The 22,090-nt window shown below is 37.1% G+C and overlaps 4 protein-coding genes across 13 annotated transcripts; 1 reads left to right on the forward strand and 3 right to left on the reverse strand.

Annotated features, from left to right (window-relative positions):
- Positions 1 to 1,022: 1,022 nt before the first annotated feature.
- On the forward strand, positions 1,023 to 5,974 carry LOC140787459 (putative methylesterase 14, chloroplastic). The gene is made up of 6 exons (XM_073136384.1): positions 1,023 to 1,136; positions 1,296 to 1,893; positions 3,734 to 3,973; positions 4,061 to 4,204; positions 4,744 to 4,878; positions 5,496 to 5,974. The coding sequence occupies exons 2-6, from the start codon at positions 1,618 to 1,620 to the stop codon at positions 5,766 to 5,768; spliced, it is 1,068 nt and encodes a 355-aa protein (XP_072992485.1). The 5' UTR covers positions 1,023 to 1,136; positions 1,296 to 1,617; the 3' UTR covers positions 5,769 to 5,974.
- A 336-nt stretch (positions 5,975 to 6,310) lies between these two features.
- Positions 6,311 to 8,477, reverse strand: LOC140786892 (probable beta-1,3-galactosyltransferase 8). 2 transcript variants are annotated; one of them, XM_073135600.1, is made up of 8 exons: positions 8,194 to 8,477; positions 8,056 to 8,102; positions 7,764 to 7,957; positions 7,386 to 7,643; positions 7,227 to 7,314; positions 7,020 to 7,145; positions 6,817 to 6,926; positions 6,311 to 6,563 (listed from the first exon to the last, which is right to left on the reverse strand). In XM_073135600.1, exons 1-8 carry the CDS (start codon positions 8,425 to 8,427, stop codon positions 6,535 to 6,537), a joined length of 1,086 nt encoding a protein of 361 aa, XP_072991701.1. In that variant the 5' UTR covers positions 8,428 to 8,477; the 3' UTR covers positions 6,311 to 6,534. The 2 variants fall into 2 exon arrangements, with proteins under 2 accessions (XP_072991701.1, XP_072991700.1); XM_073135599.1 differs by having other exon boundaries at positions 6,311 to 6,624; positions 8,194 to 8,474.
- A 1,460-nt stretch (positions 8,478 to 9,937) lies between these two features.
- Positions 9,938 to 14,410, reverse strand: LOC140786570 (uncharacterized). Of its 7 annotated transcripts, none has more exons than XM_073135080.1 (6): positions 13,880 to 14,410; positions 13,516 to 13,648; positions 12,873 to 13,011; positions 12,393 to 12,429; positions 11,596 to 11,839; positions 9,938 to 11,170 (listed from the first exon to the last, which is right to left on the reverse strand). In XM_073135080.1, the coding sequence occupies exons 1-6, from the start codon at positions 14,060 to 14,062 to the stop codon at positions 11,058 to 11,060; spliced, it is 849 nt and encodes a 282-aa protein (XP_072991181.1). In that variant the 5' UTR covers positions 14,063 to 14,410; the 3' UTR covers positions 9,938 to 11,057. The 7 variants fall into 7 exon arrangements, with proteins under 7 accessions (XP_072991181.1, XP_072991183.1, XP_072991185.1 ...); XM_073135082.1 differs by having other exon boundaries at positions 9,938 to 11,190; XM_073135084.1 differs by having other exon boundaries at positions 9,938 to 11,190; positions 12,873 to 13,005; positions 13,880 to 14,382.
- A 4,687-nt stretch (positions 14,411 to 19,097) lies between these two features.
- On the reverse strand, positions 19,098 to 21,126 carry LOC140786350 (phytolongin Phyl1.1-like). Of its 3 annotated transcripts, none has more exons than XM_073134702.1 (2): positions 20,945 to 21,126; positions 19,098 to 20,605 (listed from the first exon to the last, which is right to left on the reverse strand). In XM_073134702.1, the coding sequence occupies exon 2, from the start codon at positions 20,404 to 20,406 to the stop codon at positions 19,591 to 19,593; it is 816 nt and encodes a 271-aa protein (XP_072990803.1). In that variant the 5' UTR covers positions 20,407 to 20,605; positions 20,945 to 21,126; the 3' UTR covers positions 19,098 to 19,590. The 3 variants fall into 3 exon arrangements, with proteins under 3 accessions (XP_072990803.1, XP_072990801.1, XP_072990802.1); XM_073134700.1 differs by having other exon boundaries at positions 19,098 to 20,712; positions 20,945 to 21,098; XM_073134701.1 differs by having other exon boundaries at positions 19,098 to 20,712; positions 20,821 to 21,098.
- Between the last annotated feature and the right edge of the window lie 964 nt (positions 21,127 to 22,090).

The raw sequence follows: 22,090 nt of genomic DNA on the forward strand, positions 1-22,090 counted from the left end.
GAACAATAGAATGAGCTGCTACTTTGAAGTCAATTTTGTAATTTGGATGTTAAAATTTTCATTTGATAACTTTATTAAAATATCTTTCTCTTTATCTTTATTATTATTATTATTCATATCTTATCATATGAGTATTTATTATTATGATGATAGTTTTATTTTATTAACAAACAGTTTCCATATAAAAGAATTAAATTAATTATAATCAAATAAAAAAAAGAAGAAAAAAAAAAGTCAATGCATTCCATATCAATTTGCAGCTTATCTGTAAGGAGTTTCCTTGTGGTATTAGAAATCTCCCAACTTTTTATGGCTATAATTATATAGAATCTTTTTTTTATAATTATTTTTACATATTATAACAGGCTGTGGTATAATTTTCAATCCAATCCTCTCAACAAAAGATTGCTCCTCTTAGTTTCTTTAAGACCATATATTCAAAGAACAAAATTAATATGAGCCATGTATCAAACTTAAATCACTGAGTTTAAGCTCAGGGTATCATTTAGTGTGATGGTTAGAATGAAATATTTTTTCGGGGTTAGATGTTCTTGGTACTATTTTTATGCAAATTTTCTAACTAATTTTATGAATGAAAGTTTGGCTCCAAAATGGAAGCAAACTCCCAATAGATTTTTGTTTCTAATTTTTTTTTTTTTGTTGCTATAAGAGAATTTTAAAAAATTTATTGGTGAGTGGTTGGTCCCTGGTATGCAATCCCCTTTGAATTATTGATGAAGTTGATGTCAATTCACTACATTTAATGTTTATTGTATGGAGTACTCCAATTTGATGAAAGGAAAACTGGAAAAGGGTATCTCAACTGTTTGTTTAGAAATATATTTTTATGGAGAGGAATATTATACACAGAATAGTGATTGGTCTTAATTAATTTATGCTGATAATTATCCTACCATCTACCAAATTTTGAAGTGCATTTTTATAATAATGAGATAGTGATATATATTTAAAAAAATACTATCTACTAATATAAATCGAGACCCATGTTAGAGAGTAGAGATGCGTAATGATATAACATTAAGATCTCTCATTCCTTTAAATTTAGCTGACTCAAAAAGAATTTTTTTTAATGGAAGTAGAGAAGTCTTATAGCTGCATCAATTTTGAGGAAAAAGGTGATTCCTTTTCGACTCGCTTCTTCCACTGTCGTTGTTGAATTCTCTCTCTCTCTCTCTTTCTCTTTCTCTCTTCCTCTGAGCTCTACTTCGTGAGAAGTTTCTTGTTTATGTGGCTTTCATGCCCAAAAGTTGATACCTTTTCCAAAAATTCTACAGTGTTTGGCCGTGAAATGCGTTGAAACGCTTCAACTCCTCTGAAAAATCTCTCTCTTTCAACTGGGTTCGTCTCAGATCCGCTTTTTTCCGCCATCTTTGCGCCGATTTCGTCTCAAAGTTCTGTTTGGAGTGTTTTTGTTTTCGTAATCAGAGTTTACAGCAGAAATCTCTTTGAGATCACTCTGTGCGCCACTGGACAGCTTAGTTCTATCCTCAAAATCGGAATTTGCAAACTTGTTACTTCAAATAGAATCCCTATTCGGGTTCTCGTAAAAGTCTGTGCTTTCCGATCCTTTGATCTTTTTCGCTCGACAGCAAATCCATGGGCAACGGATTGGCCCGGCTGCTAAAGAAAGACCAGAGAGGTGGCAATGGGTCGCGAAGCAAGAGGGGATCGAATTCGAGGTCACAGAGGAAGATGGCAGCGGAAGAGGAGCTATTGCATCGCCAAGCCCTTGCAATGGCGATCCAACAACATCACTACTCGCAGCGGTTCGAAGGCTCGTTGTCGCGGAGGATCGACGGCTCCATGTCGCGAAGGATCGGCTCCACCAGCTCAAGGAGAAGGGATCTCCCTGAGTCCATGGCTAACGGAAAGGTGGTCAATTTAGAATTTTGACCTTTTTAGTCTTCCAGTTCATGTTAATTTTTAATGATTAGATCTTACTTTTATATGACCCATGATACATTGCTTTTCTTTGCATGAGACTTTCTCACCTTTCTTGAAACCAAAGATAGCTTTTATATCAATTTATACTGTGAGGCATCTCTGCTTTTGATACTTATATGTCTTGTTCCTTTTACAATGATGGTTGTGAATTGTCAGTCGATAAGATGTGGATTGGGTGTTTTGATGCACTGATCTTTGATTTGGGGAGTGGCTAGATCCAAGATACTGGTGTGGAGCTTATGAGTGTCGTCTTTCGGTAGTGGTAAATGAGACACAATTATATCTTTGTTTGCTTAGTTTGAGAACCTCATGTCCACATGAAACAGCTTGTGAGCTGAAAAGCTCGGTTGGAATGAGGCACTGTGGCGTGAAAGAGTCATGATTCCCTCTTTCATCAATTTGCAAGGGCTGGAGTTAATTCTCTAGGAATAGTTCCACTTGTAACATCAAAATAATCATTCTTGTTTTCTTTCTGTAACTAGTAAAGATGTAGATAACATCTAGTTGACCTGGATATCTACTACTCCTGATGATACTATGCAAGTGCTGTGGTGGTTAATATTCCTTAGTGTTTACTCTATTGTTCATGGTCCATCATGAATCTTTTAACATTCTTGGTTAGAAGCAGTTGTAAAGGATTCAAATTCTAGTGTATAGGAAACAGAAAGTAGTTTTGTTGAATAATTTATTTTAACTGAAAGATAAAGCAAAGTTAAGCTGTTAGCTACAGCATAAGCATGAATGATGTTAACAGATATTTGCTTTTGCATTTAGTGTCTTATAATGCATGCAAAAAGTTGATGCTTCATTTATATATTTGTGATGTCGTACATGAGATTTCATCAGCAGCTGCACATATCCTTGAGTTAAAGTTGCACTTCTTCATTCATCATAATGGACTTCATGAACCTAGCAGATTTTTGCGGTTTCTCACCCTGTTGCAGCTGTATGCCTTGAGATACTGGACTTTCACCTTCGGTCCCAGAAGTCATTCTGCCATATGTTGCCATCTTATTTGTATTGTCTGTCAGTTAAATATAGCAAGAAAGTTGACAGTGTCCATAAAGTCAGTCGTTTTTCTCCATGAAATGCCTAAATATTCTTAAATTTACTGTTCAAGCTGTCTTTTATAGAAATAAATTAGGAAACACATACATGCACATGCATGCAGACTTAAAACTCACAGGGCAAGTACATGCATGCACACAGATATGCAATCACTAAACATGCACATGCATATTTATAGACATGCATACCTAAAAGACGCACACGTACACACGTGTACCTATATATGTGGGTAAATATTGAATAGTCATCTAAATAAAGATAAACAGGAAGGTTTCCACATAGATGACCCCAAATAGTTTGGGAGGAGTTGTTCATATCTCTCCATACCTATCTTAAAGCTCATATAACAGAGCCTGTACCGTTTCTTAAATTGACTGATTTTGCATATGATTACCATCTCTTTTTGTAACCATTATATGTATTTAAGGCACACTACCTTTTACGTTAACAGCCTTTTGATCCATAATTGATTTCTTTCTTCTATATTCTCCGGCTAATGAAATTATTATAATTACGAATAACACTTTCAAAACATCTTAGATTTTGCCTTCAAAGAATGATTTTGCTTTTGTTTAACAGGACATGAATGATCCTTCTGGTGTTAGATAGATGGTTGATGTAGCAATTCATTATATTGATTGCTTATTTGATGTATAAAATTGCTCACTTTTTTTTCACCTTTCTTCAATGATTCTTTCAGGTCCCAATTTTCCTTGAGAATCTTGAAACTAAGAAATTTGTTCTAGTTCATGGAGAAGGATTTGGAGCATGGTGTTGGTATAAGACCATGTCTCTGTTGGAGGAAGCTGGCCTGCATCCTATTGCTTTGGATCTCACAGGTTCTGGTATAGATCAGACCGACACGAACAGCATTGCAACATTGGCAGACTATTCAAAACCTCTAATCGATTACCTTCAGAGCCTTCCTGAGGATGAAAAGGTGACCTTCAATGGAATATGTATGTTGTTGTACAGACATCAACTGTCATTTATTTCAACGAGATGTTGATTATTATTAGTTTTACAGGTTATTTTGGTTGGTCATAGTTGTGGAGGAGCAAGCATATCATATGCGCTTGAGTGTTACCCAAAAAAGATCTCAAAAGCTGTATTTGTTACCGCCACAATGGTACAGGATGGACAGAGACCTTTCGATGTGTTCTCAGAGGAAGTAAGTACCCTGCATTCACTAATGCCAGTTAATCTCTCTCTCTCTCTCTCTCTCTCTCTCTCTCTCTCTCTCTCTCTCTCTCTCTCTCTACCTAATATGTAACAACCTGCCTAACTACCTAATATATATATACATATATATATAACTCACCCATGTGTACAAACGCACCACTGCCTACACAAGCATGCTAATATGTTAGCATGCGTATCTACTCAGACGCATAACTGTCTGTGGTGCTTTGCTTTTTTGACATCTGACATATTGCTGCTTTGATTTCCTTACTGCACCCCTCGCCCCACTTATTCATTGAATTAGATGGAAATTCTCATTACTTGATTCTAATGCAAGGTCACCCCAAATTTAGCAGTGTTACAGGGTCGCCTGATTATTAGTTGCATTAGATAACTGATGTTCCAAACATTTTTAAAATGGTAGAAAACCCTTTCAACACTCCTGGTGTAACAGCCAGAAGCTGCATTCATGCTTCTGTACTGACTTTTCAAAACTGTGTTAGCTCACTCCTATTCACATTTTTGCAGCTCGCCTCTGCTGACGTGTTCTTACAAGAGTCGCAATTTCTCATGTATAGTAATGGGAGAGATAAACCTCCTACTGGCCTCATGTTCGACAAACAGCAAATAAAGGGGTTATATTTCAACCAAAGTCCATCAAAGGTTTGTAACAATGTCAACTCATCTTCTTGAGATTGAACATAAATTTATTCTCTGCAATTGATTGTGCTTTTAATGAAAGCAGTTTACCATGGTAAAATGGAAAGAAAAATTTTCCTTTCCTATTATGAAAAGTGATTTTGATGTATAGATGTGATATTTGCAATGTACAGATGCACCCTCTGGTAACCAATTTAACGAAGTGCATTATAGTTCTTATTGAATATGTCTTATTGAAAACCAATGCACTTGGTGATGCTTGCAATGGGTTTACAAGTTTTCCTCAGTTTTTTTTTCTTAATGAAAAATGAAAACTTGTTCAATCCTATAAAATGAATTAAATGCTTTCTATAATTGGAGAACTGGTCATTAATTTGTCCAAATCTAGTGCTGCTTTCTTTCGTGTTTGCCTTGTAAGTTTATTATTACATGGCTACTAAATCAGAGGTTGTTACCAATTCAATGGTGACTAAAAGAAACTTGTTATAACTTTCTGATCATCTATAGTTTCTATTTTAAAATTTTAACCAATAGAATTGTAAATGATATGTAAAATTATTTTAAGGACTAGCATGTTAAGGGGCTGAGATCTTTGACCAATGTGTGCATGGTGATTGCAGGATATCGCACTGGCCGCAGTATCCATGAGACCCATCCCTCTAGCTCCGATCATGGAGAAGTTATCTCTTACCACGGAGAACTACGGCTCAGTCCGCCGGTTCTTCATCCAGACGCTTGACGACCACATGCTGTCACCTGATATCCAGGAGAAACTGGTCCGCGAGAACTCACCTCACGGGGTCTTCAAGATAAAAGGCGGTGATCATTGCCCCTTCTTCTCGAAGCCACAGTCACTCAACAAGATTTTGCTCGATATCGCCCAGATCCAGTGATAGAATGTCACCAGAAAATGCTACATAACCTTACAGTGTAATGAAATCAGATGAGTCACAATGTCTGATGCTGTACATAGAGGAGTAGCATATAGGTTGCAGGAGAAAATGAGATTTATTCGGGATACCTGAATAATGGACATGAGGGTAAATTATTGATGGAGATTATCTTTAATTCCTATAGTGAATCAGTTATCTTTTGGCTAGCTTCTATGTTCACCTGGAGATCATTTCTGTGAGCATGAATACATAATTTGTCTATCGTTAAAAAATGCAGAATGCATTCCTTGAACCTGGAGCATTTTTCGTTCAATAAAATCATAATTTAGGTGGTTATCTGTGGAAAAAAAAAACTGAAAACTAAGTTTATGAATATCTGAAAGATTTCAATTTGTACCTTGTGATAGATAATTCTCAAATCTCTTGGGGTTTTGATTTCATGGTATTTATATCCAACTCAATCTTTTGGATCTTAGCATGATATATATACATACATATATAATTGGGTTCAAAACCAATGGTAAGTTTACTAATTTCTAATCTGAATGAAAATAGTAAAATGTCCTTTTTATTTATCTATACGGTATTCCTTCTCGTGTTTTACATCTCAAAGTTTACATATAAATTATCTCAAATACAAGAGCAGTGCAATAAATACTAGGAACAAATCTAATCTAAGTATAATAAGGATAATAATAATAATAATCTTAAAGAGCAGCGTTCCAAACTGCTCCTTCTCCTTCCCCGCACGTGTTATGCACGTCCTTCATCCTCTCCACCGATTTGCATACCCCACTGCAGGACCAATCAAAAGATGCCACGCAAACATTTCCTGCTTTAGTCTTTAACTCGCAATCTATCATTAACCATTTTTAAAAGTTAGTTTATTTTTTTTTTTGAAGTATAAAAATAATTTAAAAGAATATTCATATAAAAATAGATCTCAATGTAATTAACCCTGTTTCATAACTTTTCTCTCAAACTTGTTCTAAATTCGTCAGATATGGAGCAGATTAATAACTAAAAATAAATAGAAATCTAATATAACCTGGAGGAGTTCCACAACACATGCTCTTGTCGTCCACATGCTCGACTTCTAAGCCAATCAACCATGCACCCAAGGAAACATCCTCATTCGCATATCTATGCAATATTGGCCTGCAAATTAATTAATTTACCCAAACTTAATAACTTTATAGATATATGTATCATGTATGTATATATGCAAAAATAAACTTAATTTGAGGTTACGCATTAATGGAGATATATGCGGCAAGATCCTTAGATATTGCGTAAATTTGGCCGGTGGCGTGTCTGAAGTATTTATTCCCCTCTTCTCCAAATTTCCAGAACTCTGGTTCATGATATTTTAGTCCTCTGGAAGATAATTAATTGAATCCAGTAAGTAATATTAATTACGAATGCTTACGAATAAGTAATTAGAGTCCATCAACTTACTTCCGGGAAAGAACTAGTCCAGATTTCATGCAACCTATGTATACTCTTGGCCTCGTCCTATAGTTAGCAAGTTTACTTGCAAGCATACCTGCATAAGAAATTTTCATTCTACTACCATATTTGAACTTAGATTGATCGGTGATGAGGGTGGGAGCTTACCAAGATTGACGTGCACGTCGTCGTCGACCTTGACGTAGAAATCAGCGTCCCACGTGGCCACCGCCGTCGAGAAGTACAGTCTAGTCTTCGACGACAGCTCGTGGTATCCCTCGACGTGATCAAGCCTCAAGAAGTCCTTCGTCTCACCGTCCTCTGCGTCGATGGCACGGTCTAAAACCCCTCCCGGCGTCGCGCTGTGGCCGATAACGAAGCGGATTACGATGCCTTTCTCCTCTTCTAGTCTCCTGAGCTTATCTCCTACAAGAACGAAACCATGCACAAAAATTGCATGACTTAGTATACATACTATATATATATATATATATATATATATCATGAACAAGGACACAAATTGATCCTAAATCTTATGAGATTAACCTCGAGGTACCCAAGTCTCGCGAAGCGAATGACGCCTCTTCTTGCTGCTAAAGGCGGTGTTGATGCCGATCACGACGAACGCCTTCTGCAATCTTTTCATAGACGCCATGGACTTTAATGAACCTGGACCACTTCTGCTTGCTCTAGCTACTGCTAGTTCTAACTCTAGAGAAGAGACTGACTTATCCAAGGACCTAGAGAAAACAAATTATATACATGTTAGAGGAGGAGGACGCATTTGCATAATTCAAACAATTCTGGAGCATAAGATGAGTAACGAGATTCCACTCACTGAATTGCTTCCAGTGTCTTCGTGACTTCATTCGTTACATCTAGTCTCTGCATAATTAATTAGTTGTGTAAACTCTATTTAGATATATACGACTTAAAATTGGTGCATTTCTTTTCCCAAATTTTGATAGAAACTTACGCGCTTGTGCTCGTAATCATGAGGAAACAATGAGATCCTTGATTCCCGAGAGATGGAAGTAGTTTTTCTTAAATTTGCCGACGGTAGCAGATCCTTTCGACTGCTAAAGACTAGACCAAGGAAGAAGCTCGCGACGCATAATGGAACAATTGCTTTTCCTAGTAATGGCTTCCTGCGGAGTTTCTTCTCCGATTGCGGTGGTCGTTCGCTTACCGCCTTCATGAATCCGCGCATCGAAAGTATATGTATGAAGTTAAGATATATAGGAGCCTTTGAGGTAAACCATTACTAAGAAGTTATTTATAACAAGAATGTTATGGACTTGGAGGGATTATGAAAGAGATTGATGGTGAAAGATTTTTTAGCATTAGAAAGAGAAGTGAGATAGAAGTGTGGGAGTTATTCATCAACATTTGGTGCACTACCAAAATACTGCCAGGCATTTTAATTAACCCCTTTCCATGTCACAACCATTTCAATTTGCAAGGAACTTGGTGTGACCTTGTATCATGCTCTGCTTGTGAGATGCACTGAATTGAAATACTAATCAATCATTACACACCAAAGATGATTTGCATTAACAGCTTAATAGCCCATGCATTCAGGATATTAGCATATATTTTAAAAGTACCATGTTTAACAAATACAATGTTGACAGAAAATTAGTATTTGTGTAGATCCAAGATATTGATTTTATTGCAGTCATTAAAAAAAATTTGAATATTTAATTGCTAAATCTATGTCTCTTATTTATTTTAAGTAGACAGCAAAGAGTCATTTATCAAAGAAAGAAAGAAAGAAAAAAAGTAAACCTCATCAACAGTAGGTTTGGCTGGCACCTATGTGGTGCAAAGGTCAATGGATCATGGGATGGCATTTCCTAAACTTGTCACCATTTTATTCCACAAATTCTTAGCCTGAATTAAACTACCACATCACATGTTCCTTTGATGTTAATTCTTCCCAATTTAATCCCCTTTTTAGCTTTTCTTAGACTTCAAAAAGAGATGCCCTCCCATTACTAGCATCACATCTAGGTACATTAATTATTGAAGAAAAAACTCAAAAAATAGAGGGGCTTCAGAATCATTTGTGTTTCTTGTAGATATGGTAATGGCTAATGAATGCTCATGTGGGGTATTCAACTGGAAGTAAAAGATCGAAAAAGATTGAGAGTAACTTAACAAATTAAGAATGGTTGGCAAACTTACCAGAAGCTAGTAGGCTGTTAAAATTTGCATGAATTGATTTGTATTGGGGCAAATGATCAATCATTCAATGCAGCATAATGCCTCATGAGAAGTAAGAAGCATGCCATGTGATTCTTATCTCAGAGAGAGTGATAGGCTATTCTACATGAACTATCCTTTCTCCACATAGTTACATTCAATTTGGAAGAAGATTTGAATCCTATGTACATTTTTATCCACAGTAGTTTATATTAGCTCTACTTGAGTTGCCATTATAGTTTGTGAGTGGGTCAAGATTCAGTAATTTATTTAAGCATCCAAAGTTCTACTTAAAGATAACTAGATCAATCATTAGGCAAACATCATAAGAAATCATAACCTTCCCTGCAGTTCTGACCCACATTATGAGGTCCTACCTTATTATCATAAATTTGTAGTGAAAGGAAGCCTTTTACTTTATTACCAAAATGTTCCACTAAAGGTGTAAGATGGATTAAGATTACAGATTAGTTCATCATGCAAAAGTAATATCCAAAAGCAGTTCTGAACAATAATGAGCACAGCAAAAGGATCAACTTCAGATTACAGCAACATTAGCTAGTCAGAATAGAGTATTTATCCGGTTGTCACAAAGTAGCAGCCTACTTATTACAAACCATGTCTTGTAACAGTACACAAAAATGCATCAAAGTCTCTCTGAATGTTAACAGCATTAGAGAGAGGGAGAGAGGGAAAGAGATCTTGGACCTAACCATGGCACTGTTTGGAGGAGAGTTAGAGGAGATGGGACTCAAGAGAACAAAAAAAATATCTCCCTGATTCCACTTGATGTTACTCAGTGGGGGGTAGTTGGAACTCCAAAGCCATCTTTGGAGTTCATGACAAGTTAAGGACAGGAGGTAGGGCTAAATGCCAAAAACAAACATTAGCACTCCTTTAAACCTGTCTTTTTTATATATATATAGGCTAGAACTCTCCTTAGAGCCCTAACCACATGAATATACACAAAGACTGACAATAATGATGGTTAGTGAAAGGCATCTTGCCTTTGAAGGTGTTTGCTTACACCACAAAACCTTTTAGGTAAAATAGCTAAGAGTAGATAGGTTATGTGAGGTTGTAGTGAGGTCACAATTCACATGATTTAAGAGTTATTTCTTAAGCCTATCAAAGGCCAAGACTGGAACAATGACGAGGGCTTGCCTTAGCCCTAAAGATATTAAAGATCCTACTAATGCAGATGATGCAAAGGAAGACTCACCCAAGAAGTCAAAGTTAAAATCTGAAAAGTCCAAATTTGGCTTGGTGTTAGCACATCCCCCCCTCCTTGGGGTTAGACTTGATTTTGGGTTCAAGTCTAAGTTGATTAGCTTTTTCTCTAGAGCTGAAGTCCCCCTTGGACTGGAGTTAGAAGTAACAGCCCACACATATGGGCAATGGTGCTTTGAGCCCATCCTAGGGCTAAAGCAATCATCCAATTTACCACATGAACAAGTGGAAACTGGAGAGCTCCTCCATATCCTCAACTTTGCACTTTTAGCCCTTCTTCTTTTTTTGACTAAACTTGGAGGAGTGACCATAAGGTCTACTTGTGTGTTAGAAATGGATGCATGGACTGACAGAGAAGGAAGAAAGATGAGGAAAGGAGAAGAACTCAAAGTGATGAAGCCATGGTTAAGCCAAAGATTGCTGAGGAGCCGTCGTCGCAGTGAAGTGATCAGGGATGAGTCTGTAAGGATGAGCAGCTGGAGTTGGCAGTGTTGGAGCTGTGAGAGCCATGCTCATGCCTGTTTTAAAGGAAAAGAAACTGTACAGATATTAGTATCAGAGCTGAAAGAACAGTGAAACTTAAATGAGCATTAATAAATTACTGCAACTTAATCTTCTTTTGAAACAATCTGGAGGATTGTCAAATATCTAACTAGCATGCTTCAGTACATGTTCAGTTTCTTTAAATTGTTAAGTATGCTTCAGTATACTCCTCTAGATAAGGAAAATTCAGACATTGAAGAAGAGAGTGAAAATGAACAGAGAGAAATCTAACAATGATTGATGGAACCTTCCAAATTAATTATTCTAAAACAAAGGAGATATGACGTAGCAAGAATATTGAGATTTCAACTTATCTCCAACTCTTATGCTTCAACCAAGGAGATATAAGAAATGAAAAAAAAAAAAAAACTATTGAGCCATGTAATGCTGTAAATAATACCTGCCTGTGCAGACGGGCTTGGGAGTGACAAAGGGCTGCCATACTGTTGCGCGAAGCCTGTCATGCCTGCGGTAGAAGCCACTGCGGAATAATGAAACATCTGAGGGTATTGCATGCCATAGCTTTGTCCACCTTGACCCAATTGGAAATATGGGTAGAAGGCAGTAGTCCCAGTTACCATCCCTGTTGCCCCTCCATATATTGGATACTGGGAAGCTGCTCCTCCATATACATTGTAATAGTTCTGTTCAACAGTAGGAAACGGAAAAACAAAAAATCAAACATATATTACAGTGACTTAGTGAATCAAATTGGGCCAAGCTCAAGTACAAAACCACTACACAGTGTCATAATGATGAATGTCTAATTTGGGTCAAGGAAGGGATGTAAAAGGTTGGATTTGGGTAGGGAGGAGGAGCCCAGTTATATATCCCATGTGAGCTAGCTTAATGGGTGTATAGCAGAGCCCAGAAACAGATCTAGTGACAAGTTGTAGTTAGACAGAGCAGGCCCCAGTCCATGTGCTTCTGTCCAAGGTGACCTTTAGGAACTGAATTTATTTTTACTTTCCAGAAAAAATGTCAGGCTAGAAGATGGTCCCTTATCCAAGTAATTGTCAGAGAATACATGGAACCCTCTGATGTGAATTATCTTAGAAGTGATCTATGAATGTATTTGGGTGCTAACAAAATGATAACTATTGAGTTCATCAAAAGGAAAAGTGCAGCAAGGCAAAGTAACAGCTTGTTTGCATCTTTCAATAAGTTGACAGGGAGAAAGAGAGAAGTGGGACAAACCGCAGGGTAAGTGTAGTCTGGAGAATAGGGAGAGTACCTGCAATTAATTTAGAAAAAAATAAGAAGAAGATTAGAAGCTAGAAAGCACTACTACATGAATGCATCATGGATTAGTTTTAAGCTTAAGAGGAGTGATGACTATTCATGAAACTTCACTTATGTACATTTGATTACTATATATGCTATAGCACATGCAAGCACCTTTATAAGCACAGCATGCGTTTGTGAGTGTGGGAGAGAGAGGGAGTCATGGAATTTCATGTGTATGCATATGTATACTACATGTATATCATATACATATATATATATACTACAGCTCATGCAAGCAACTTTTTGTGTATGTATATGTATGAGAGAGAGAGAGAGAGAGAGAGAGAGAGAGAGAGAGAGATGCAAGCTAGGTGTACCATCACCATGATCATGTGCAATGCATGTGAGGAGGTACTAATATTATGGCACTTGAAAGAAAAGCTAGCTTACCCACAAACATTGTAAGGGATGCCTTGTTGAATGGCATAATGAGGAAAGGTGGCAGGAGAAGGAAAAGCTGTGCCCATCCCACCTTGAAGGCCTGCATTAAAGCTCTTCATCGCCCTAAAGCTCCAGTTCCCTCCTGCAACTAGTACATATTAATTAACACTTAACAACTCTTTAACTTGTCTCTTTGCCAACCATGTATGTAGATAACAAGGAGAAGAACACTTTATTATAATACTCTTAGCTAGCTTGGTAGAACACAAGTAGTATATATATGATCATCTCTTCCAATCAAAACGTACTAACATCCAACTAGTACCATAGTTAAATTTCGATACTCATTCACTTTTCTCAAAAGCATGGAGATTCCTTTAAGAGGCAACAATGCATGGCTTCTGCACTACTATGGTACACGCCATGCAATAAAAAATATAGCTACTAGAGGTAGCTTATGAAGTTTTACAATTAGATGGTTGTCCAATACAATCTATTCTAAGTTTTATTATGCGATGATTAGAATGATGCTAGAAATCGCCATATGCCGAAAGAAATTAACAAGCAAGGTTGCAGTTAGCCCTAGAACTAATTGATGATGAGTTAAAAGGAATTAATAAGATGAAAATAATTGAGTTACTTATATATGTACCATGTTGTGGCGTGGTAGGCCTAGATCTCTGAACACCTAGGGAAGCAAGGTTGCAATTAGCCCTCCGGCCGTCGATCACCGGCGCCGGATCAACGCATGCTTTCATTGCGGCCTCCGGCTGGCGGAAGGTTACCTAACATACCATAGGAGGAAAGCAAAAGAATTGATCAACAAAATTTATGCAAGCATATGGAAATTGATGATCAAATAACACATCATGACCCTAACCCTAGCTAGAATTGCAATCCTTTTAATTCTAGTTTCTTTTTCTATCAAATGACAAAATTAACATTAGATGATGCCCAAGCATAAAATAAGAAGAAAGGTAGGTAGAGGAATTAGCTAGCTAGCAAGAGGAACTCACAAAGCCATAGCCTTTGGATCTTCCAGTGTTCTTATCAGTGATCACCACAGCCTCCAAAATCTCACCAAACTGCTCAAAGTACTTCTTCATTGTCTCTCTCTGGGTCTCCCAAGCCAGCCCACCAACAAACACCTTTGTGTAAGTGGTGTCTCCAAACTGCCCTGCCATACTTGGTGGACTCATTCTCCTCACCTCTAATCAACACAAACCTTAACCTTTTCTCAGATCTCTCCCTCACACCTCTCTCTCTCTCTCTCTCTCTCTCTCTCTCTCTCTCTCTCTCTCTCTCTCTCTCTCTCTCTCTCTCTCTCTCCCCTTCTCCAAAGCTTGCACTTCGCTCTTCAAAGAACCACACAAGAACAGCTAAAGCTGATCTCGATTGGGCAAAAGGGACAAGACCCAACAAGGAAACTGGTAGCTTCTCAAAGGCTGGCTATGGGTGGATTTGGCTACTATTGAGGAGAGAGAAAGAGAAAGAGAAGAGAAGAGAAGAGAAGAGAGAGAGAGGAAGGGAGGGAAGGAAGGAAAGATAAAGAAGCCAGGGAAAAAGGAGAGAGACTATATACTCCCATAGCCCTTGCGAAATTATTGTTCACATTGACTAACTTACCCCCCTAAACTTCCAAGAAATTACAAACGTTTAGCTGATCCGAATCTTTGCTAAGTATGATTAGATCTTGGTTGGGATTCGGAGCAGCCCCAAATCTATGTGCTCTCCAACAGCTACACGTTGTTTAACTAAAAGGTCTGAGGGAGGGGGGGTTGTCTAATCTTAAGGATAGGGTCACCGGAGATGTGAGGTTACCACCCCCCATGGCACAACGTTAAGCAAGGGCCCCACGAGAGATGCCGATGTTAGGTATGATTCCCTATCATGATGGAATGGACGGCTCACTGTTTGTTATTTTAGGGCATATATTAATATTATACACCCAACCACAAGCAGTAGCTAAAGGACAAAGTTTATCCTTAGATTTCACCCACTCCCTTAATTAGTCACTTCCCTATACTAAGCCATCTTTGAGACTCGTTTATTTTATTTTTCTTATTTGTTTACTTAGTTTCCTGCTCCCTTTTTAGCTGTCTTAAAGTGTCAGAAATTATTACTTTCTATAATACGTTTAGATTATTTGAGCATTATATATATACTCCTCTGGAGAAGAATATTTAGTTGATACGTAGTAGCTACAGAGTAGTTTAGTATATGTTATAATTTTTATTCTATAGAAGCTAAGGCAGCTCGTTGATTTCTGGGCCTTTGTTTTTTCTCACAGCAAAAGGTAGGAAGTTGTTTCCCAATGATTAATGGAACTGGATCTTCCATATCTCACCTTAGATTATTGAGTTGATCTCAATATACGCAGTCTTTTTAGAATAAATCTTTCTTTATCCTAGAAAAATATTGTTAGACTGGTGTTATCTCGCTGAGATAACTCGTTTAGCATATTATTTTTTATCTCAGTTTTTAGGGAAGATAATCCGGTGAGTTATCCCATTTTGACAAATGATAATTTTATCTTTCTCTAATCCCTTTACTAAAACCTAGGATAATTTTATAGTGATATATATATATATATATATATATATATATATATATATATATATATATGTTATGCCACATTTTGAAGATTAGATTCATATTAAACATCTTAATGCTACAAGCTAGTACTTGTTTGGTTCGTATACAAATTTTTTTAAGAATAAGCTAATACATATCTTTTAAATGTAAATTATGTACATCTATAACTTTACTCATATTTTATTGTTTGATTATAAAATATAATAATTATCTTGAATAAGTTTATACAAAACTGTGTTTAGTTATTAAATATGAATAAGTATGTTAATTATAATAAAATAATTGCTTAGAAAATATACATAATCTTATCATACCTTCTATCTACGATAAGATTTTGTGCATAACTTATAACGCGGTTTATCTTATACAATATTTAATTAAAATATACATAAGTAAGTGTTTTATTTAAAATATATTTAAATAAGTCATAGTTTATAAATAAGTATTCCTTACGGACCACACGCCACCGAAATATCAATCTTGAGTAGACAATATAATAATTACAAATAATTATTTATATTAAACCAAATAAATTATATTAATAATCTTAATTTAATTATTTTTACCACATATTTCTATCTAATACATCATTATATTTATATTCTTTTTTTTTTTTTCTAACAAAAAAGTTTTAAATAGCATCATCACTCACCTCATGAAAAGTCATGGGTTTTATCCCCCCCCCCTCCTAATTTTTTTTTTATCCCAACGACTAAATAACGCAGGTAATTAATAATATAAGTAATATTAAAGCTAGTTGTACACGGATCGTGATGTGGTTGTTGCATTTGTATGTGATTAATACGGTAGCGTGCGTCGGACGATGCACCAAACCAGACCGTACGAAGCCCGCCCGCACGGAGTTCGCGCCCCTCGTAGATTCCCACGTGTCCCGGCACTGGGACGAATATATATATATAATATATTTTTTCCTAAGAAAGAGAAGACCCTTGGACCTAATCCAAAAACTCCACGTAGCTTGCCAGGGTGTCACACCAAGGCTCTCCAACTGTAAAGGTAGGCCCACGACCCCGTTGGGGCCCACGGACAGCCCTCGTGCTGACGCACACCCAAAAGAAAAGCCACCGTCCAAACATCCCCACCACTCGCCCTCGCCAGTTGTGTGCGGCGTACGAGCTCGCGTGCGACCGGCGCCACGCGGCAGTGGGGCCCACAGAGCAATCTCACCCTCTCCCACGAATCTCGAGGCTGTGATCTGTAGCATCGGATTTCGTGCGTCAAAGATTCTTTTCCCACCCCCCCACCCCCGACCCCCACTCCTCCAGTATTATCCAACGGATTGGTTAGTTAGATAACGAGAAATATTCCATGCTAAGGTTCGTCTCTGTCCTCATCTGCCTATTGACAAATCTTACATATATTAAATATATATATATATATATATATATATATATCGTCATTTAACAGAAGATTAGTATTATAAATGTAGTCTTCCTTTCTAATATCAAAGATATTTATATCCCCTTAATCTCTATTTAATAATAATGATAATAATAATAGAGTTGACATGTAGTATCATTTTTATTTAAGATAGTTCAAAGATTTTTACTAATCTTATCTTATACTTAGTAGCAAACCATCATATATCCAAGAGTGGCGTCGAAGGGCATGTATGTACTTTCCAGGGGAGGTGGGCTTAAAGAGCAGCCACCCTAAACCCTTATAATAAAGAGATTGAGATAAAAAGTAGTGTTTATTAATTTGCTCTTTAAACAATAATTATAAGTAATTAACATCTCCCTAAACATTATTCTAATCGGTGGCAGCTGTCTCCAACTAAACCTTTTTGACCGGAAGGTGACAGACGAGCCTCTGCAGAGGGCAACGTGCGCTCTGCGCACCCTATCCGCACGCCGGGCCCCACCCAACCCCCCCCCCCCCGCTACCGTGCGCCGGCTTAGAATGATCAGGGCTCGCTCGTTTTGCTGCGCGCATCTTGGCGCCCCTTTCCTAGATCTGACGGACACGAATATAGGTTGACCGAGTCGTCGTCTTTGGCTTCTATAATTTTTTATTTTTAAAAATCTTACATATATATAATAAATATGAGATTTTAGAGAGGCACCTCTAATCTCTGATGAACAACTTTAAAACTAGATCTGAAACTTCGCACTTTGGATTCCTAAAATTATAGGTGATTGATGTACATCTTGGATTTGCTTAAGAAATTTCCTACACTCAAAAGGAGGTGCATAAATTCTCAAGTTGATCTGATGCATTGGATATACTGATATGTTGTTCTACACTGTAAATGCGAAAAAGACATGATGGAGTTAAAGCTGAGAAGTCATCTATAGCTGCTATAATTATTGAACTTAAAGAGATGTTGACATGTAAAAACTATTTAGCCCCAACAATAGACAATAGTTAGGTTAATAGCAATACCAACAACAAGAATTAACCACACGATCTTAATCTCGGCAGTGTTAATCATTTTTCTTCATTCAGCTCTATAATACTCCATGGTCTCTGATGTGAATCATGTTCTCTTTCAACATACTGCATACATATGTTACTTGAACAAGACTGTTCATCTGAACTGGTGCATTACTTCAACTTCAGCATGGCATTGCTAACAGTCTATTCTAACTGCTACTTACCTGTCACAGTTGAAACACTGATTGCTGTGCAACTCATAGACAAGTATTAGATCAGGAAACACAATCTCTAATATATATATTATGCTTACAGCTTGCTGCTAATCTCTTTGATGTTTATTGTCCACAAATTCGATGCCAACAAAACATGATTTAGATTTCTTATTTCATCACAAATGGTCTTCTCTAATATCTCATGCTTGCAAGTATGCATTCAACTTCTCTGGAGCAGCTTATTTACTTATGGGATGTATGCAATATGCAGAGTATCAATGTAGGAACGTAGCAAGGCTGCAAGAGTGTGCTGCTGAAGTTCACGTCTCCTGGGATAAACATGCAGGCAGAAGAACTGACAGAGATAATTCCAGAGTAGATATTCTAATGACAACAGAATTGAATCAAGAATGTCTATGACATTGTGATGATAAGTAAAAGTTCAAGGAAGTCAGATATAGCATCAGAGTTTTGTACTTATTTAGTTCTTTATTTTAATTATACATGACAAACAAAGATTGCTTCCTACATCCAAAAGAAAAGTCTCTGTATCTAGAATATCTTTGAGAACCCCTGGAATTTTGGCCCTATATTGTATTATCTCTTACCATGTTTTTGTTATCACTGTGAACTTGATGCGAACTTAAACCATGCATATTTAGAGGAACAATCGTTAAACTCATATTAAATATGGTCTCAGCAGTACTTGGCTGCACTGTAATTGAGAAATTAGCAGAGCTTCTTAAATAATGGTTAATCAAAATAAATAGTGTGGATGAATTCAACTATGGTGTGGCATTACATATTCAGATCTTTAATGATCATCCATATAATATTGAACAGTAGATGATAGACCCAAAGACATAATGTCCTTTGATGCGCTCAAGAAACAAAATAGTGTACAATGTATCAATGGAATGGAAATCAAACAAATCTGCTAGTAAGGGCATTTCAAACAACCAAGGTGATTTTGACCGTTTTTGTCAATGTAAAGTGACTAATGAAGGAGTTTCAACACAATGTGGCATAAGAAAAATCTGGGCTTCAGAAGCAACTCTTTCTTCACGCAATACTACAACAAAGTGATTGAAATCCAATCAGTACAGTAAGATGAGAAGGAAATATAAAGATAATCTTACAAGGATGGAACTTTGGCGTCCTTAACCACCTATTTTGTTGTACAGCAAGATCTCATAGGAAGGTGAAAGAAAAGAAGAAAAAAAAAGCAGAAACATGATGAAAGTAGTCCTACTATATTATCATACACAAAGATATGAACCATATGTGCATTTTCATGATGCCAAACCTTTCATTGTATCAGGTGAAATCTACATCTACCTTCTTATGGATATTGCAGGCTTCGATGCGTATATATCAAATTCAGCTCCACTGCATGAATCCATGGGAGTTTGGTTTTTCTTTCTGGCAAAAAAATATTTCCATCTTTTGAATCCAAGAGTTTTCTTGTGCACCAATTCTCTGCAGAACTTATGCAACTGCAATCAGAGAAGACACTCTCATCAACTAGAAACACACTTGAAACCCTTACAGACTGCCAGCCAGATACAAAATAGGACCAAGCACAGGACAGCATCGATGGTGAGAACAATCTTTACATGGCGCCGCCACAACATTCGTCCTGACTGCTGCCGACGAATTCTTGCTGCACTCGAGGTCCGCTCCAACGACATACCACCAATTTCTGCTGATGGCATATCAATTTTTACTCCTTTATTGGTATTGCCTTCATCAGTGATACCATCCACAACCACCTTTTCCTTCATCTTCTTCTTATCTTGCTTACTGCCGCTCTTTGCTAGCAAAGGCACCTTTGATGATGATGAACTATCACTCGACGTGGCACCATCACAATTCTCATCACCAAGAAATGTGGATCGAGGCATATTTTCTAGGGAAGCAATCAACTGCTGGATTATGGGCACCAATTCGTCATGAAAACCATTCTTGGAAGCACTCTTATACCTCTGGCGGATGTGCTCTAAGAACTGAAGCGTCTCCATATTTCCCAGGCTAGGATCGACAATGGAGAAGTAAGTGTAACCATCAACCATCAAGTACCCAAAAGTTCTTGTGCCGACTGTGTGGAAGTACCACTTATGGTACAGAGGAGTATTCTCAAGACAGAGTGCCGCCAGGGCCTCAAGCTCACGGTCCTTGCTGTCATAAGAGTACAGAATCCTATTCGCTTTCGCAATGCAGCAATAGACCGTGTTTTCAGCTGAAGACACCATGTGTGAATTATCTTGAATCTCTATTTCGATTTGCTCCGAATGAGAAGAAATAAGCTTCACAGACTTGGAACGACGCGGATTCATCAAATTTTTAGCTGTCAAAAGGTCTATTATGCGTCATCAACAACTTCAGATAACTTCTTGGGGCCTCAGGAATTGGGTTCCCTCTACGGTTCACTAGTCATCAACTATACTAAATCGTAGACAAGGCCTGGAGCTACAAAAGAAATTTACGATCTACAATCTGAAGCTCTGGAAACTTCCTCCACGTCAAGAATTCGTGCTGCAAGCACAGTGAATCATGGGATAATGGGTGACAGTTCCTTCAAACTTGTAAATAATCAGAGAACTGAAACCCAGACTTCTAAATCAAAAGTTCAAATTACGCTTCTGCAAGATTCAAATCCAAACAGGAAAAAAACATCAAGCAGACTTCCTACATCCACACCAATTGGGGGGCACAAGAAATTTTACTCCCTTAAGCAAGATTTTGCTTACCAGCAAAGACACGGATGGATTCAAGCCCTAAGATTGCATCCAGCGCAGCTCAAGATACAATTGGGCGTCGAGAAAATTGCAAGAAGAAAAGTAAAAGAAAGATCGAATCTTAGCAACGAAGTACCTCAATCGAGTGCTCCGAACACTGCTGCCGACCATGGAATTCGACCTTCCATGAGATCGAAGACGAAAGCTTTGATCCGAGTCTGACTCGCCATTTCTATCCCTATTACGGCTGCTACGACTTCCAAAAGAAAATTTTATATACGTTCTGCCTTATAGAATAAAATATATCTATATACATATAGTTGGCTTATTTAAGCTAAAATTTATATATATATATATACTCTAATTTGTCCTGTTTAAGGCTTGGCTTGGCTTGGCTTGGCTTGGCTTGATCAAGACTCGTCTAATTAATCAATTAGCTAATTTAGTCAGTTTAATTCATGAAAAACAATATTTTTAATATCTTTTATTTTCTCAAATTTTATATATTAGCTGGAGCTTGATGCACCAAGACTCAGCTCATCTAAATTAACTCGAACTAAATTATTTTAATATTATGTATATATTTTAATAAATCAAAATATAAGCAAACGGATTAGGTGGGATTGATGGAGGTACACCCCCTCTTTTTGTATGTTTCTTCAATCAATTGGAATTGAGTAGGTGGTCAGCCATGGAAATGGTCAAAAAGAGAGCTTTTTTTTTTCTTTTTAACTTATTTGCAAACATGATGTGATATATCTAACTTTCTCAAGAAAATATAATGAAATAATATATCAAGAATTCAAATTTAAAACCAACCCACTTGATAAACATGAGAACAAGTAATTAGTTGGTTGTTAAGATTAGGGAGAAGGTCTATTAGTGTTGTAATTTTCTTTGTTTTTTTGGGGGGAGAGAGTTGAGGAGGTTTTAATTTTATAAATAAATGTCTCTATGTGCTACTGCTTTGATTGTTGAACAAGTTTGATATTCTTTTTCCTTTTTCTCTAGTATTTAACTAGTCCAACAATAACAAATACAATGGCTTTTAAACAACACTTCTCTAATACTTGGTCCTCACCAATGCAGCCAACTGATTTAATCACCTTGCAGCTTAGCATCTCTTCAAGTATGAGAGGTTGATGCTTGGATGGTGAAACTTTGCTTAGATATTCCCTGAAACTTCTGAACAATTTCTCAAGTACAAGTGCTATACATCTAAGTCAATGAATTTTCCAGGAAGGAAGTAACCTCACAACCAGCCAGACCTGATAATGAAAGT

Source organism: Typha latifolia, chromosome 4, assembly GCF_019914945.1.
Source record: "Typha latifolia isolate L0001 chromosome 4, TyphaL0001v2, whole genome shotgun sequence".
Classification (NCBI taxonomy): domain Eukaryota; kingdom Viridiplantae; phylum Streptophyta; class Magnoliopsida; order Poales; family Typhaceae; genus Typha; species Typha latifolia.

Coding starts and splice junctions, on each gene's coding strand:
- LOC140787459 (XM_073136384.1), top strand. CDS start 1,618: ATGGGCAACGGATTGGCCCGGCTGCTAAAGAAAGACCAGAGAGGTGGC. Junction 1,894..3,733: donor AGTCCATGGCTAACGGAAAG/GTGGTCAATTTA, acceptor TGATTCTTTCAG/GTCCCAATTTTCCTTGAGAA. Junction 4,879..5,495: donor TCAACCAAAGTCCATCAAAG/GTTTGTAACAAT, acceptor TGGTGATTGCAG/GATATCGCACTGGCCGCAGT.
- LOC140786892 (XM_073135599.1), bottom strand. CDS start 8,427: ATGCGCGGATTCATGAAGGCGGTAAGCGAACGACCACCGCAATCGGAG. Junction 7,644..7,763: donor CGAGACTTGGGTACCTCGAG/GTTAATCTCATA, acceptor TCGTTCTTGTAG/GAGATAAGCTCAGGAGACTA. Junction 7,146..7,226: donor GGACTAGTTCTTTCCCGGAA/GTAAGTTGATGG, acceptor ATTATCTTCCAG/AGGACTAAAATATCATGAAC.
- LOC140786570 (XM_073135080.1), bottom strand. CDS start 14,062: ATGAGTCCACCAAGTATGGCAGGGCAGTTTGGAGACACCACTTACACA. Junction 13,649..13,879: donor GATCCAAAGGCTATGGCTTT/GTGAGTTCCTCT, acceptor ATGGTATGTTAG/GTAACCTTCCGCCAGCCGGA. Junction 11,840..12,392: donor CAGACTACACTTACCCTGCG/GTTTGTCCCACT, acceptor ACTGTTGAACAG/AACTATTACAATGTATATGG.
- LOC140786350 (XM_073134702.1), bottom strand. CDS start 20,406: ATGAATCCGCGTCGTTCCAAGTCTGTGAAGCTTATTTCTTCTCATTCG.